General features: G+C 42.4%; 1 protein-coding gene across 1 annotated transcript in view; it reads right to left on the bottom strand.

Moving 5' to 3' along the window:
• Positions 1-1,116: 1,116 nt before the first annotated feature.
• mbtps2 (membrane-bound transcription factor peptidase, site 2) overlaps positions 1,117-15,500 on the bottom strand; it is a 39,770-nt gene continuing 25,386 nt past the window's right edge. Inside the window, exons 8-11 of the mRNA XM_083778576.1 lie at positions 14,990-15,096; positions 10,725-10,953; positions 6,408-6,483; positions 1,117-2,185 (exon numbers count right to left, since the gene is read on the bottom strand). Coding sequence (XP_083634702.1) covers positions 1,963-2,185; positions 6,408-6,483; positions 10,725-10,953; positions 14,990-15,096 — 635 coding nt within the window. The 3' untranslated portion in view covers positions 1,117-1,962. The remainder of the gene's footprint in view (positions 2,186-6,407; positions 6,484-10,724; positions 10,954-14,989; positions 15,097-15,500) is intronic.

Genomic DNA, 15,500 nt, shown 5'->3' with positions numbered 1-15,500 from the left:
TGAGAGCTCACAGTGACCAGCTCATGAACACTGGAGTCAATGAGAGCTCAGTGACCAGCTCATGAACACTGGAGTCAATGAGAGCTCAGTGACCAGCCCATGAACACTGGAGTCAATGAGAGCTCATAGTGACCAGCTCATGAACACTGGAGTCAATGAGAGCTCAGTGACCAGCTCATGAACAAACATTATTTATGAACAATTGAGACCTTTTGTAAAGTAATCACTTCTGGAAAATAACAGAAGACATGTAACACATTATTGTCTGCTGTGTTGTTATTCGATGTGTACACTGTGTAATGTTTATAGAGGTATGGTATCTAAAGAGCACAAAGTACCTTTATGAACGCACCAAGTATCGCGAGACTTCCCACCGTTTCCTGTCTGGCAGCCAAATATCGCGATACTTCGGAGCCAGAAACGATATACCTGCTGCTGTTTAGATCCTCAGATAAAATGATATACTGTGCACTCTGTGCACATCGAAAAGTAAGTGATTAGAAAACAACCTGTGATAATCATGTCTTCTGTTATTTTCCAGAAGTGATTACTTTACAAAAGGTCTCAATAGTTCATAAATAATGTTTGTTATGAGCTGGTCCAGCCGGCTCCATTCACTGCCATGTATTCATTGCACTTCCGGTGTGAGTTTGGCTCCCATGAAAGTGTCCATGAAGGTGTCATGGCGCAGCCCAGTCACGTGACCACTTCCCTTCCTTCTCAGAGCTTCCTTGGGACTACATGCATGTCTCAGTAAGACAGGCCCCCCCCCCTATCCACAAGGAGGAGCAGTGCACCAAAGCATTGTGGGAATTGTAGTCCAGGAGTCCAGTGACAACATGGACACTGCTAAAAATCTAAAATATCTAAAAACCACACATATTTACACACATAAAGACCGCCAGGAAAGTGCTCTAAATCTTCTAAACGCCATTGTTTAAATACCTTTGGAGGAAAACGCCTTTGCGATCCGTGAAAAAAACCCGCCTGAAAACATTCCCGTGATTTGTTATTGAGCCGACACAACAAAAAAAAAGCCTCTTCCGTGATTCGGGTCACGGACAAAGAGCAAAGCGAGCTATAAGGTCGTCCCTACAACAACAACAACAACCCTCCTTCACTTTGCATTGAACTCAGTTTCCCAGAAGCCCTTTGGGCAGCAAAGCCCCCCCGGCTGGTTGGTTGATTTCCAGTGACGTCGTCATATTCACAACGCGTCGTCCGCATCGTCGCACTGTCATGATAACCATTATAACAAACGACGGCCAATTAAACACATTAAACAAATAGCGGGTGTAGCGCGTCATGCGTGGACAGACAATGGAATAAATGTCGTGTTATGCAGTCAAAGTGTTTTAAAAAGCTGCTATAAGCAATAATAATATGTCAATTCTAATGATGATTTTTTTGGTCGCAATGACTAACCAATCAGGAAGCAGACGGGCAAAAAAATCGACCAATGACAAAGCTTCTAGGAAAATCTTTGAACGCAGATCGTGGGCCCCCTAGATGTGTTAACCCATTTTGGGGCGGGAACCCCTTTTGGCGTTAGCATTATGCTGTGCTTTAGCTATTGAAAAATAGCAGATCTACAAGCTTGTAGGTCTGCTAGTTTTTTTAAACTGTCAGGATTTAGAAGACATTTTTTAGAATCTGATCTCAGGTCAAAATGCGTTGAAAGAACCACCATTCTTCTGTGCGTTAGAATCTGATCTCAGGTCAGAATGGGTTAAAAAAAGGTCATTCAAATGTTTACATAATTATTATTATTGCGTATTAGCAGCTTCAACATATAATAATAATGTTTGTGCAAAAAGGGGTGAAGTGTCCAGTTTTAGTAAATATTAATCAGACCAGTGTGTGTCCAGTGGAAACCTCGTATGAATCTGATCTCAGGTCAGAATGGGTTAATCAGACCATAGTGTGTGTCCAGTGGAAACCTCGTATGAATCTGATCTCAGGTCACCGCGCCGTCACCATCCACAGGCCCAGCGCCACATTGGCCGCCAGCAGGCCACTCCCCCCCAGCAGCAGGAAGAAGCCAATGAGCTGGCGGCGCTGGCGGTCCGTCACCACGGAGACCAGCGTGGCCTCCAATAGGGCGGAGAGCATCCACTGGCCATCCAGCGCGAAGCACGGCACGCTGTTCACCACGGCCAACGCCCCCGACAGGGACACCACGTATCTGAGAGGGTCAGAGGTCAAGGAGACACACAGTGGAACTATATGGAGACACAGAGAGAGACACCACGTATCTGAGAGGGTCAGAGGTCAAGGAGACAGTGGAACTATATGGAGACACAGAGAGAGACACCACGTATCTGAGAGGGTCAGAGGTCAAGGAGACAGTGGAACTATATGGGGACACAGTGGAACTATATGGAGACACAGAGAGAGACACCACGTATCTGAGAGGGTCAGAGGTCAAGGAGACAGTGGAACTATATGGAGACAGAGTATAACTATATGGAGACACAGTGGAAATCTATGGAGACACAGTGTAACTCTATGGAGACACAGTGTAACTCTATGGAGACACAGTGTATAACTCTATGGAGACACAGTGGAACTCTATGGAGACACAGTATAACTCTATGGAGACACACAGTATAACTCTATGGGGACGCAGTATAACTCTATGGAGACACAAAAGCGACACAAAAGTAGAACCCGGAAGTATCTCTGACTCCATGGGTTGGATTAGCTCTGACGGCTCCACCCGTCCTACGGTCTAAATGGGCTAAAACGCACTGGAAAAGTCACCAGTAATATAATGTTTATTTTTATCATTGTTTGATAGTTGATTATTTTGTTCTTTGTCGTTGTTTTTTTAATAGAGCGCTCTTCTTAAATCATTAACCCATTCTGAACGGGAACCCATTTTGGTGTTAGCATTATGCTTTGCTTTAGCTATTGAAAAATAGCAGATCTACGAGCTTGTAGGTCTGCTATTTTTGAAAAATCGAAGAACGACTGACATTTTTTAGAATCTGATCTCAGGTCAGAATGGGTTAATCAGACCAGTGTGTGTCCAGTGTAAACCTCGTATGAATCTGATCTCAGGTCAGAATGGGTTAAATTGTTAAGAAACATCATAGTTCATATTGTTATGCAACGACGTTTCCAAATAAACTTCAACCTAACTTTTTCCACCGACGACAACTAAATGGAAACCGCAAAGATGACTACAAAACTAGACTAAATATGTCAAAATGTCCTCAACAGGAAGGGACTAGTGGACAAGAGATCCACTAGGAAGGGACTAGTGGACAAGATAACCACTAGGAAGGGACTAGTGGACAAGATAACCACTAGGAAGGGACTAGTGGACAAGATAACCACTAGGAAGGGACTAGTGGACAAGAGAACCAGTATAAGTTATTTTACACTTGCGGTTTGCATGCTGAAAATAGCTGATCCACAAGCTCACAACGCGTTGCCGCACTGTGTGTATGTTCTGTTGACATGCATTCAATCCCAAAGCGTAACCTTCTATACGAGACATGCTCAATCTCTAACCTTTCATCTTGACCCCTGACCCCTGACCTTATAGCCTAGCGCTAATGCTAACCCTGCGCCTAAACATAGAACAACGTAGAACAAGATAGCCCTAATTGACCTTTGACCCGTTGACGGGAAGCTGCTGGAGAACCAAATGGACCCTTATGGGTCTGTAACTCTGAGAGTGTAACACATGGAACCAAATGGACCCTTACGGGTCTGTAGCTCTGAGAGTGTAACACATGGAACCAAATGGACCCTTACAGGTCTGTGACTCTGAGAGTGTAACACATGGAACCAAATGGACCCTTATGGGTCTGTAACTCTGAGAGTGTAACACATGGAACCAAATGGACCCTTACGGGTCTGTAACTCTGACAGTACCACATGGAACCAAATGGACCCTTATGGGTCTGTAACTCTGACAGTGTAACACATGGAACCGCTGGAAAATCACACCCCTGTGAAGTGAGCAGTGCAACGTTGCACTGCTCACTTCACAGGGGTGTGATTTTTATTATTATTACAGTATTAGTTTTTTTCTTATGAAAGCAGAGAGTCTTCTGTTTCATACGGTATATAGTATGTGCATGTCGCTATAGGCCTTATTTTGTGAATAATAGTTGTTCAGGTCCATGCCTTCTCTAAAGTTATCTCTGGTGGGCGCAAGCTGCATTCAATAGCCAATTACTGACAAACTGTACATGGGATCAATGTGTATTGTTTTCCTCCTAAAAGTAGACATTCAGGGCTTTCATTCAGTGTGTAGCATGCATATATTAATTTATTTATGTTTATTTTTATATCTGCCTGTCAATGTCTGTGACTTTAAACCTTTATAACTCGCTATGATGATAACTTCATGATGATTATGATGATTATGCGCGCCTCGCCTAATCTATCTCACATATCTGCTCATTGTCTCAATCGCAGTAACAGCTGGGGGCAACAAAAGTCTTGATCAGTGTAGGCTACATTCCACCGATCGTTTCAGAACGATAGTATAACGGTGAGACGCGTTAGTGGATCGGTGAGGTTAGTGGTTGACATGTCTGGGCAATGAAGCACTGAAGCACGTAGGAGCGATCAAGCGATGGAAAAGAGCTTAATCAACGGTATCGAGAGAGATGCTAAGCCCGGCTGTGACATCGACAAAATGACAACTCGATGGCTTCCGCAAGAATCCGCAGAACACAACGGTTTAGAATGAGGACATGTGTATTCGTTATACATTACAAGTTACAACCGGGTTGATGACATCCTAGACGCCTTCCTTACGGTCGTATCACTGCAATTATAATGAATAAAAAGGTTACAATCACACAACCAACAGTGATGGCTGCATTGGCTGGCGAAGACGCTATGGCGATCTCCAACGAAAGACATGTAAAGCGGCCGCTTGATCATGGCGGTCCCTCGGTAATGTGATTCGTTTCGTGCATCTGTCCATGACTCCATGTGTGTTGCAAACGTTATGCAATGCCGATCGTTGCAGATGATTCTTATTCGCCGTGGGGTTTTATGGCTTATATACGGGCTGCGGGCAAATCGATGCTTACGGCTGCGTTCTATCTTTTTCCGAGAATGAGAGAGGAAGGCACTGGGCAGTGGGGGCAGGGCACTGCGATCCGAGAGTGAGGGGGAATCGAGTGTTACTATTCTATTCTCACACACACTAGATCATGGGCACGTCCATTTTAGATCCCCTGACATCTGCACGTAATGGAGGCGGCCTAGTGCCCGGCATAGACCAACGCCTCTTTTCAGGAGGGGGGGCTTTTTTCCCCCGGATCACAGACCGGATCTTGGAAGAGTCAATCGGTGTCACTTTATATGTTGTCCAGGCGCATAGAAAGATGAACTAAAGTATTCAATAAAAAAGCTATAAATGTGTATAGATACGTCATCAGCACATGGTGATCAGTAAACAAATGACATATAGATACTGGATCAGCAATCGATGTGTTTAAGGAGTTCGTTAACAGAAGAACTGAATGGATGTGGGAGTTTAAGGAGTTCGTTAACAGTATTACTGCGTGACCCGCGTTCAGATGTTTCAGATGTCGATACAGATGTTTCAGATGTCGATACAGCTGTTTCAGATGTTAATACAGATGTTTCAGATGTTGATACAGATGTTTCAGATGTTAATACAGATGTTTCAGATGTTAATACAGATGTTTCAGATGTTAATACAGATGTTTCAGATGTTAATACAGATGTTTCAAATGTCGATACAGATGTTTCAGATGTTACAGATGTTAATACAGATGTTTCAGATGTCTATAAAGATGTTTCAGATGTTTCAGATGTTAATACAGATGTTTCAGATGTTAATACAGATGTTAATACAGATGTTTCAGATGTTAATACAGATGTTACAGATGTTACAGATGTTTCAGATGTTAATGCAGATGTTTCAGATGTTAATACAGATGTTACAGATGTTTCAGATGTCGATACAGATGTTTCAGATGTCGATACAGATGTTTCAGATGTTTCAGATGTTAATACAGATGTTTCAGATGTCTATACAGATGTTAATACAGATGTTTCAGATGTTAATACAGATGTTTCAGATGTTAATACAGATGTTTCAGATGTTTCAGATGTTACAGATGTTTCAGATGTTAATACAGATGTTTCAGATGTTGATACAGATGTTACAGATGTTTCAGATGTTTCAGATGTTAATACAGATGTTTCAGATGTTAATACAGATGTTTCAGATGTTGATACAGATGTTTAAGATGTTTCAGATGTTAATACAGATGTTTCAGATGTTTCTGAGGATAATACAGATGTTTCAGATGTTAATACAGATGTTTCAGATGTTAATACAGATGTTTCAGATGTTAATACAGATGTTTCAGATGTTAATACAGATGTTTCAGATGTAAGGATACTTGCAGAAGGTCTCCAGGAACACAGGGAGGTCCAGGTGGAGGAACCCAAACCGAGGGATGAAGTCGGTCAGACTCACTGCGGAAACACCACACACACACACACACACACACACACACACACACACACACACACACACACACACACACACACACACGCACACAAACGTATGCACACACACACACACACACACACACACACACACACACACACACACACACACACACACACACACACACACACACACACACACACACACACACACACACACACACACACACACACACACACACACACAAGCAGGCACGCGTGACAGAAAGACAGAGAGAAAGTTAGTAAAGTATTAACACATTCATCTTCTAAAACCTAACTTAAGGGTTTCTCAAAACCTTCCAATTCTTATTAAAACACAATAATAATAATAATCATAAAAGTCGCTATATGAGACAAAGAGAGAGGCTTAACAACGACGTATATTAAATGTTAACACTTTGACGCATTCTGGGCGGGAACCCCTTTTGGTGTTAGCATTATGTTATGCTTTAGCTACTGAAAAATAGCAGATCTACAAGCTCATAGCGAGCTTGTAGGTCTGCTGTTTTTGAAAAATCAAAGAACGACTGACATTGAAACATAGCTTTTTCAGAAAACTGTCAGGATGTAGAAGAACATTTATAGAATCTGATCTCAGGGTAGGTACCCTCACAAAAAACATGCAGTAATCCTGGTCTCTATACTGCCTCCCCCTGGCCAGCCGGGGCGCCTGATGGAGGGGAAAGGAACTGGTCTCTATACTGCCTCCCCCTGGCCAGCTAAGGCGCCTGATGGAGGGGAAAGGAACTGGTTGGAATAACGTGTTCCTTCCACGCGCTACGTCCAACCAGGGAAACTCCCCCCTGTCAGGTGTAAAGGAGCAACTTGGACACTCAGGCATGAAGGAAGCATGAGTTCAAGTCCGTTGCTCTCCCCTTGTCCCCCATATATGGGGACTAGGTTGGTCTCCCCTTGTCCCCCATATATGGGGACTAGGTTGGTGGAGGGTGTGTAGAGCCCAGGATCACATTAGATGATTGACACAGGGGTGAAAAATGGGTTACAAAATCGTGGGATAAAAAAATATATATTCAGAATCTGATCTCGGGTCAGAATGGGCTTTAGACTAATATAATCAGACCACCTCGGCTTCCGGGATGGATCTAATAGAGCGGCGCAGGACCTCCCCCTTTCAGAACAACGAACGGCCCAGGAAATGAAATGCAATGCATTCTGACCATAGGATTTTCTTTAAGTATTTATTTAAAGACGGTTACGCCGCGGACAAAGCCAACTCGGATCGTGACAAATCATGACAATGAACACAATGTTTTGGGCCGATCAAATCATTAGAAAGAAGAAAATAAAGGCAGGAGACAACACTATTTGTTTTGTTTTTCTTCTTATAAATTCACCAAAATGGGTTCCCGATCAAAATGGGTTAATATCTGTACAACTGTTAGGCAGTTTAGGGAATTATGGATGCATTTCACCCGGTGGAAAATGAGTCATTGTTTTGGGGTGAAGTGGTCCTTTACAGTGGGATATGATTGCTGTTGGGAAACAGGGACATGTTTAGTTTTTTCCGTCAGGATTATTTTAGTCTCTTTAGCCTTTTTTTAACACTAGTTGCTTCTCATTTTGTCGACTAAGACACTTTGAGCCTGATCTGACAATTCTGCTTTTTTTTTTTAACCCATTGCAGACCTGACAAAAGAAAAGTCTTCTAAATACTGACAGTTAAAAAAAAAAAAACCTCTTGTTTCTATATCAGTGGTTCTCAAACGATTTAATGTCAAAGGACCACCAAAGATTATATATAATTGACCGCCGACCCCCACCTGAAGATTATGTTGTTCCAGGACCCCCCCCCCCCCCCCAAATAAATAAAAATAAAAAGCAAATAGTTGAGTTAGAAACGTTTGCTGTGAAAGAATATTTGCACGGTAATTTCACGATTTCTGCTTTTTTTTTTGATTTTTTCAATAGCTAAAGTAGGCTATAACATAATGCGAACCCATTCTGCGCGCGAACCCCTTTTGGTGTTTTAACTAAGCCTTATGTTATGCTTTATCTATTGAAAAATAGCAGATCTACAAGCTCATAGCGCGCCACCGAGTGCCGCGCTATGAGCTTGTAGGTCTGCTATTTTTTGAAAAGTCGTGAAAATGTGGCACAAATCTTTGAATAATATATTCTTTCAGAAGACTTTTTTTTCTTTCTTTTTTTCGACGTCAGGCCTAAATGGGTTAAACCACCAAAAAGGGGCTTCCCGTCCTGGAATGGTTAAATAGCTGGCGAGTGGAACGCCTAAAAAAATAAGACAGAAAAAAACAATAATTGTAAAAGGGAGGATAATCTGTGTTGCACAATCACGACTCTGCAACGTTTCACCACAAACTCAAAATACACTGCAGGGTTTTGTTCACTCTGTACACTACAAACCTGAGCTATGCTCACAGACAATACAGAGACTGTCACGGCGGAAAAAACTAAGTATTCAGGAGAGGAGAAAACAAGACTAAGTGTTGAGGAGAGGAGAAAACAAGACTAAGTGTTGAGGAGAGGAGAAAACAAGACTAAGTGTTGAGGAGAGGAGAAAACAAGACTAACTGTTCAGGAGAGGAGAAACACTGTTTTTTACTTAATCCAAAATGAGTTAATATCACAGGCAGACTCATCGCATACTAGAGCATGTCTGAAATAAGTGTCAGAGCTGAAATCGACAAGTAAATATGAAATAAATGCTTAAACATGTAGCTAGGTGTAATGTTAGAGACCACAGAAGACATGTAAATATGAAATAAATGCTTAAACATGTAGCTAGGTGTAATGTTAGAGTCCACAGAAGACATGTAAATATGAAATAAATGCTTAAACATGTAGCTAGGTGTAATGTTAGAGTCCACAGAAGACATGTACAGTAAATATGAAATAAATGCTTAAACATGTAGCTAGGTGTAATGTTAGAGACCACAGAAGACATGTAAATATGAAATAAATGCTTAAACATGTAGCTAGGTGTAATGTTAGAGACCACAGAAGACATGTAAATATGAAATAAATGCTTAAACATGTAGCTAGGTGTAATGTTAGAGTCCACAGAAGACATGCAAATATGAAATAAATGCTTAAACTTGTAGCTAGGTGTAATGTTAGAGACCACAGAAGACATGTAAATATGAAATAAATGCTTAAACATGTAGCTAGGTGTAATGTTAGAGACCACAGAAGACATGTAAATATGAAATAAATGCTTAAACATGTAGCTAGGTGTAATGTTAGAGTCCACAGAAGACATGTAAATATGAAATAAATGCTTAAACATGTAGCTAGGTGTAATGTTAGAGTCCACAGAAGTTAACCTTTTCAAGCCTGTTTTCTCAACTCTCTGTTTCTCTGCCAGACATTACTCTATAAGCCATATCTCCTAAACTGGTGGGTCAAACTGAACAACCAATATGTCAATTTGAAGATACGATTCCCTGCTTTCACACGACGTGAAGTCAAAATAAACCCTTTTGGTGTTTTAAGCTATGCTTTAAGTTATACTTTAGCTACACTGGAACTATACATATTTTCAGATGGGGCGTCGGCGGCCAATTACAGATATTTCCTGCAGGGGTCCTTGACGTGAAATAGTTTGAGAACCACTGACATAGAAACATGCGTGCGTGCGTGCGTGCGTGCGTGCGGCAGTGTTGTTTTCGTCTAAAACTAAAACTAAGACGAAAAATGTTCGTCGACTACCTTTTTTCACTGACTAAAACTAAATAAAAACAAAATAAAAACGAATCTATGATGACTAAAACTAAGACTAAATATACTGACAATATCGTCAACAAATAAAAACTAGACTAAAACGTTAGGAAGGGACTAGTGGACAAGAGATCCAGTTTTATGCTGGGTTGCATGCTGAAAATAGCGCTGCGACGCGTTGTGAGATTGTATATCTGCTATTTTCACCATGCAACCAAAGTGTAAAACATGTCATTACAACGACATCAAGGCCCGTCAAAACACATTTTAGTCGACTAAAAATCAACTGTAGATTTAGTCGACTAAAATCGTACGACATTTAGTCAACTAAAACTAGACACTAAACACTAGAACATTCCAGGTGACTAAAAATGTGACCAAAACTAAGTGAAAACTATTCAAGAGACTATTATGACTAAAACTAAAATAGAAATCTGCTGCTATAAAAACAACACTGGCGTGCATGCGTGGGTGGGTGGGTGTGTGCGTGGGTGCGTGCGTACGTGCGTGCGTGCGGCCACCCATACCTGCGTACTGCAGGTGGGGGGGGTACCCCACGAACAGCATGTGTGTGTTGGGGGGGTGGGTGACCCGGAAGAACCGCGTCTGATTCTCCAGGGAGGGCGTGACGCACACACTGGCTCTCTGCTGCAGCTGTGACGAAGACGAGGAGGACGAGGAGGAGGAGTGGCAGTCTTCATCGCTGCGACACACCCTGGTGCCCGTCACCATCTTACGCACCGGCATACAGGCGTACTGCAAGGGACAGTATGTATACTCTATTACTTTACTACTTTACTACTTTACAGGACCTACACAATTGACCAGATTTCAGAGCCGGCCATCGCGCAAACTCCAGCTTTTCACCAGAGGAGAAAAGTGTTTTTTTTTTCTTTTTCTTTTTCTATCCAAAATAAGTTAATATCACAGGCAGACTCTTCACATAGTAGAGCATGTCAGAGCTGAAATCCACATGTAAGTATGAAATAAATGCTTAAACATGTAGCTATAGGTGTAATGTTAGAGTCCACAGAAGACATGTAAATATGAAATAAATGCTTAAACATGTAGCTATAGGTGTAATGTTAGAGACCACAGAAGACATGTAAATATGAAATAAATGCTTAAACATGTAGCTAGGTGTAATGTTAGAGACCACAGAAGACAAGACAAGACACTGTATTGCATTACTGTCGTTGCCTTGCTTTTCTTTTATTCTCCATTGTTCTGTAAAGCACTTTGAGCTGCATTTCATGTCATGAAAGGTGCAATAAAGTTTTATTATTATTTATTATTATGTAAAAATGAAATAAATGCTTAAACATGTAGCTAGGTGTAATGTTAGAGTCCACAGAAGACATGTAAATATGAAATAAATGCTTAAAGATGTACAGATTATATGAAACCATAGATTATATGAAACCGTAGAGATTATATGAAACCATATATAGATTATATGAAACCGTAGATTAAACCGTAGATATTATATGAAACCATAGATTACAGAGAAAACCCTGCACGACCTAGAATTCCATGCTAGAATGCTTTCTTACCTTTCTTTGTAGTTGTTACGTCCCCACCAAAGAGGTCCAAGTGTTATTTGTAGTTGTTACGTCCCCACCAAAGAGGTCCAGGTGTTATTTGTAGTTGTTACGTCCCCACCAAAGAGGTCCAGGTGTTTTTTTGTGCAAAAGCTCCTTATTGGCTATTTCCCCTACCATAAGCCCTCAATGAATTGCAATGAATAGCATTGAATTGAATGGGGCTATGGGGTATTGTGCTAATTTGCTTATTTCCATCTAAATAAGTAGTAAAGTGTGCCGCTTGGGATATTATTTACATTATGAAGAGAGGATATATACAAAATAATTATAATTTTGAGCGATGGAAATAATTGAATTAGCACAACACCCCATAGCCCCATTCAATTCAATGCAATTCATTGAGGGCTTATGGTAGGGGAAATAGCCAATAAGGAGCTTTTGCACAAAGTAACACCTGGACCTCTTTGTTGGGGACGTAACAACTACAAATAACACCTGGACCTCTTTGGTGGGGACGTAACAACTACAAATAACACCTGGACCTCTTTGGTGGGGACGTAGCGACTACAAATAACACCTGGACCTCTTTGGTGGGGACGTAATAACTACAAATAACACCTGGACATCTTTGGTGGGGACGTAACGACTACAAATAACACCTGGACCTTTTTGGTGGGGCCGTAACGACTACAAATAACACCTGGACCTCTTTGGTGTGGACGTAACAACTACAAATAACACCTGGACCTCTTTGGTGGGGACGTAACAACTACAAATAACACCTGGACCTCTTTGGTGGGGACGTAACAACTACAAATAACACCTGGACCTCATTGGTGGGGACGTAACAACTACAAATAACACCTGGACCTCTTTGGCGGGGGACGTAACAACTACAAATAACACCTGGACCTCTTTGGTGGGGACGTAACAACTACAAATAACACCTGGACCTCTTTGGTGGGGACGTAACAACTACAAATAACACCTGGACCTATTTGGTGGGGACGTAACAACTACAAATAACACCTGGACCTCTTTGGTGGGGACGTAACGACTACAAATAACACCTGGACCTCTTTGGTGGGGACGTAACGACTACAAATAACACCTGGACCTCTTTGGTGGGGACGTAACGACTACAAATAACACCTGGACCTCTTTGGTGGGGACGTAACAACTACAAATAACACCTGGACCTCTTTGGTGGGGACGTAACGACTACAAATAACACCTGGACCTCTTTGGTGGGGACGTAAGAACTACAAATAACACCTGGACCTCTTTGGTGGGGACGCAACAACTACAAATAACACCTGGACCTCTTTGGTGGGGACGTAACAACTACAAATAACACCTGGACCTCTTTGGTGGGGCCGTAACGACTACAAATAACACCTGGACCTCTTTGGTGTGGACGTAACAACTACAAATAACACCTGGACCTCTTTGGTGGGGACGTAACAACTACAAATAACACCTGGACCTCTTTGGTGGGGACGTAACAACTACAAATAACACCTGGACCTCTTTGGTGGGGACGTAACAACTACAAATAACACCTGGACCTCTTTGGCGGGGGACGTAACAACTACAAATAACACCTGGACCTCTTTGGTGGGGACGTAACAACTACAAATAACACCTGGACCTCTTTGGTGGGGACGTAACAACTACAAATAACACCTGGACCTATTTGGTGGGGACGTAACAACTACAAATAACACCTGGACCTCTTTGGTGGGGACGTAACGACTACAAATAACACCTGGACCTCTTTGGTGGGGACGTAACGACTACAAATAACACCTGGACCTCTTTGGTGGGGACGTAAGAACTACAAATAACACCTGGACCTCTTTGGTGGGGACGCAACAACTACAAATAACACCTGGACCTCTTTGGTGGGGACGTAACAACTACAAATAACACCTGGACCTATTTGGTGGGGACGTAACAACTACAAATAACACCTGGACCTCTTTGGTGGGGACGTAACAACTACAAATAACACCTGGACCTCTTTGGTGGGGACGTAACGACTACAAATAACACCTGGACCTCTTTGGTGGGGACGTAACGACTACAAATAACACCTGGAACTCTTTGGTGGGGACGTAACAACTACAAATAACACCTGGACCTCTTTGGTGGGGACGTAACAACTACAAATAACACCTGGACCTCTTTGGTGGGGACGTAACGACTACAAATAACACCTGGACCTCTTTGGTGGGGACGTAACGACTACAAATAACACCTGGACCTCTTTGGTGGGGACGTAACGACTACAAATAACACCTGGACCTCTTTGGTGGGGACGTAACGACTACAAATAACACCTGGACCTCTTTGGTGGGGACGTAACAACTACAAATAACACCTGGACCTCTTTGGTGGGGACGTAACGACTACAAATAACACCTGGACCTCTTTGGTGGGGACGTAACGACTACAAATAACACCTGGACCTCTTTGGTGGGGACGTAACGACTACAAATAACACCTGGACCTCTTTGGTGGGGACGTAACGACTACAAACTAGAAAAAGTGCCCTTCTGGGCACAGGTCTCCACCAGGAGGATAGGAGTGTTTGTAAATAATTACTTGAGTAAGCATAAGAAAGTATGTAGTAGAGTTAATATTAATACAATCTGAATTATTATTTAAACTAGAGAGACTGTGTACCAATTCGCGCGATGTTTGGACAAAAGCTGTAGGTGTACTGTGCAAAAACTTGTTTTGCACAAAGCGGCCTCCTGGTGGCGCTATGACAGGCCGTTCTGGAAGTTTTGGGGCAGAGGTTCATCGTTGGCATCCAGGGAGTGTGTGTGCAAAATGTGGCATCGACCGGGTTAACGGTGCCGGAGATTAGCTGCTCACGGACACACACACGGACGGACACACGGACGGAGTGCAAAACATACTCTCCCCCCATGCCTTCGGCCTGGTGGAGACAATAAAACCTGGACCTCTTTGGTGGGGGACGTAACGACTACAAGGAAAGGTAAGAAAGCCTTTTAGCGTGGAATTCTCCTTTAAGGAATGCAGATGTTTTAAGGATAATTTAAGACAGGAGACAGAAGGTTTTATTCTTTTAGATGTCAGTCCTGGAACAACGTGAGTTTAATAAAGCTTGTTTATGAATCATTGTCCATGTGATAAACACTCACCAAAAACCCGTGTGTGTGTCTATGTGTGTGTGCGTGTGTGCGTGTGTGTGTGTGTGCGTGTGTGTGTGTGTGCACCTCTTTTTCCTTCCTCGTGCGCTCCACGGGGTCAGAGTAGGAGAAACAGAGGTCAGTCAGACTGTTGTTACTGCAGCAGTCCATGGTCCCGTCCAACCGCTTGTAGGCTGCGCACGCACACACACGCACACGCACACGCACACGCACACGCACACACACACACACACACACACACACACACACACACACACACACACACACACACACAAACATCTGTATTTATACATCGAGGCTTCCAAATATGAACACAAGGGGTGTTTCCATTCGTAACGGACCTTAACCCATTCTGACCTGAGATCAGATTCTAAAAAAATGTCAGTCGTTCTTCGATTTTTCAAAAAATAGCAGATCTACAAGCTCGTACGAGCTTGTAGATCTGCTATTTTTCAATAGCTAAAGCAAATAGCTGATGCTAACACCAAAATGGGTTCCCGCTCAGAATGGGTTAAACTTGTTGATGCTGCTATAATACGTAAATATTTCGGTATTTCGGTCGGTATTTTAGAATAGA

This window comes from Protomyctophum parallelum, assembly GCF_964188405.1.
Source record: "Protomyctophum parallelum genome assembly, chromosome: 12".
Classification (NCBI taxonomy): domain Eukaryota; kingdom Metazoa; phylum Chordata; class Actinopteri; order Myctophiformes; family Myctophidae; genus Protomyctophum; species Protomyctophum parallelum.
The sequence above is the reverse complement of the archived record's forward strand: the minus strand, read 5'-3'. Positions and strand labels throughout refer to the sequence as shown.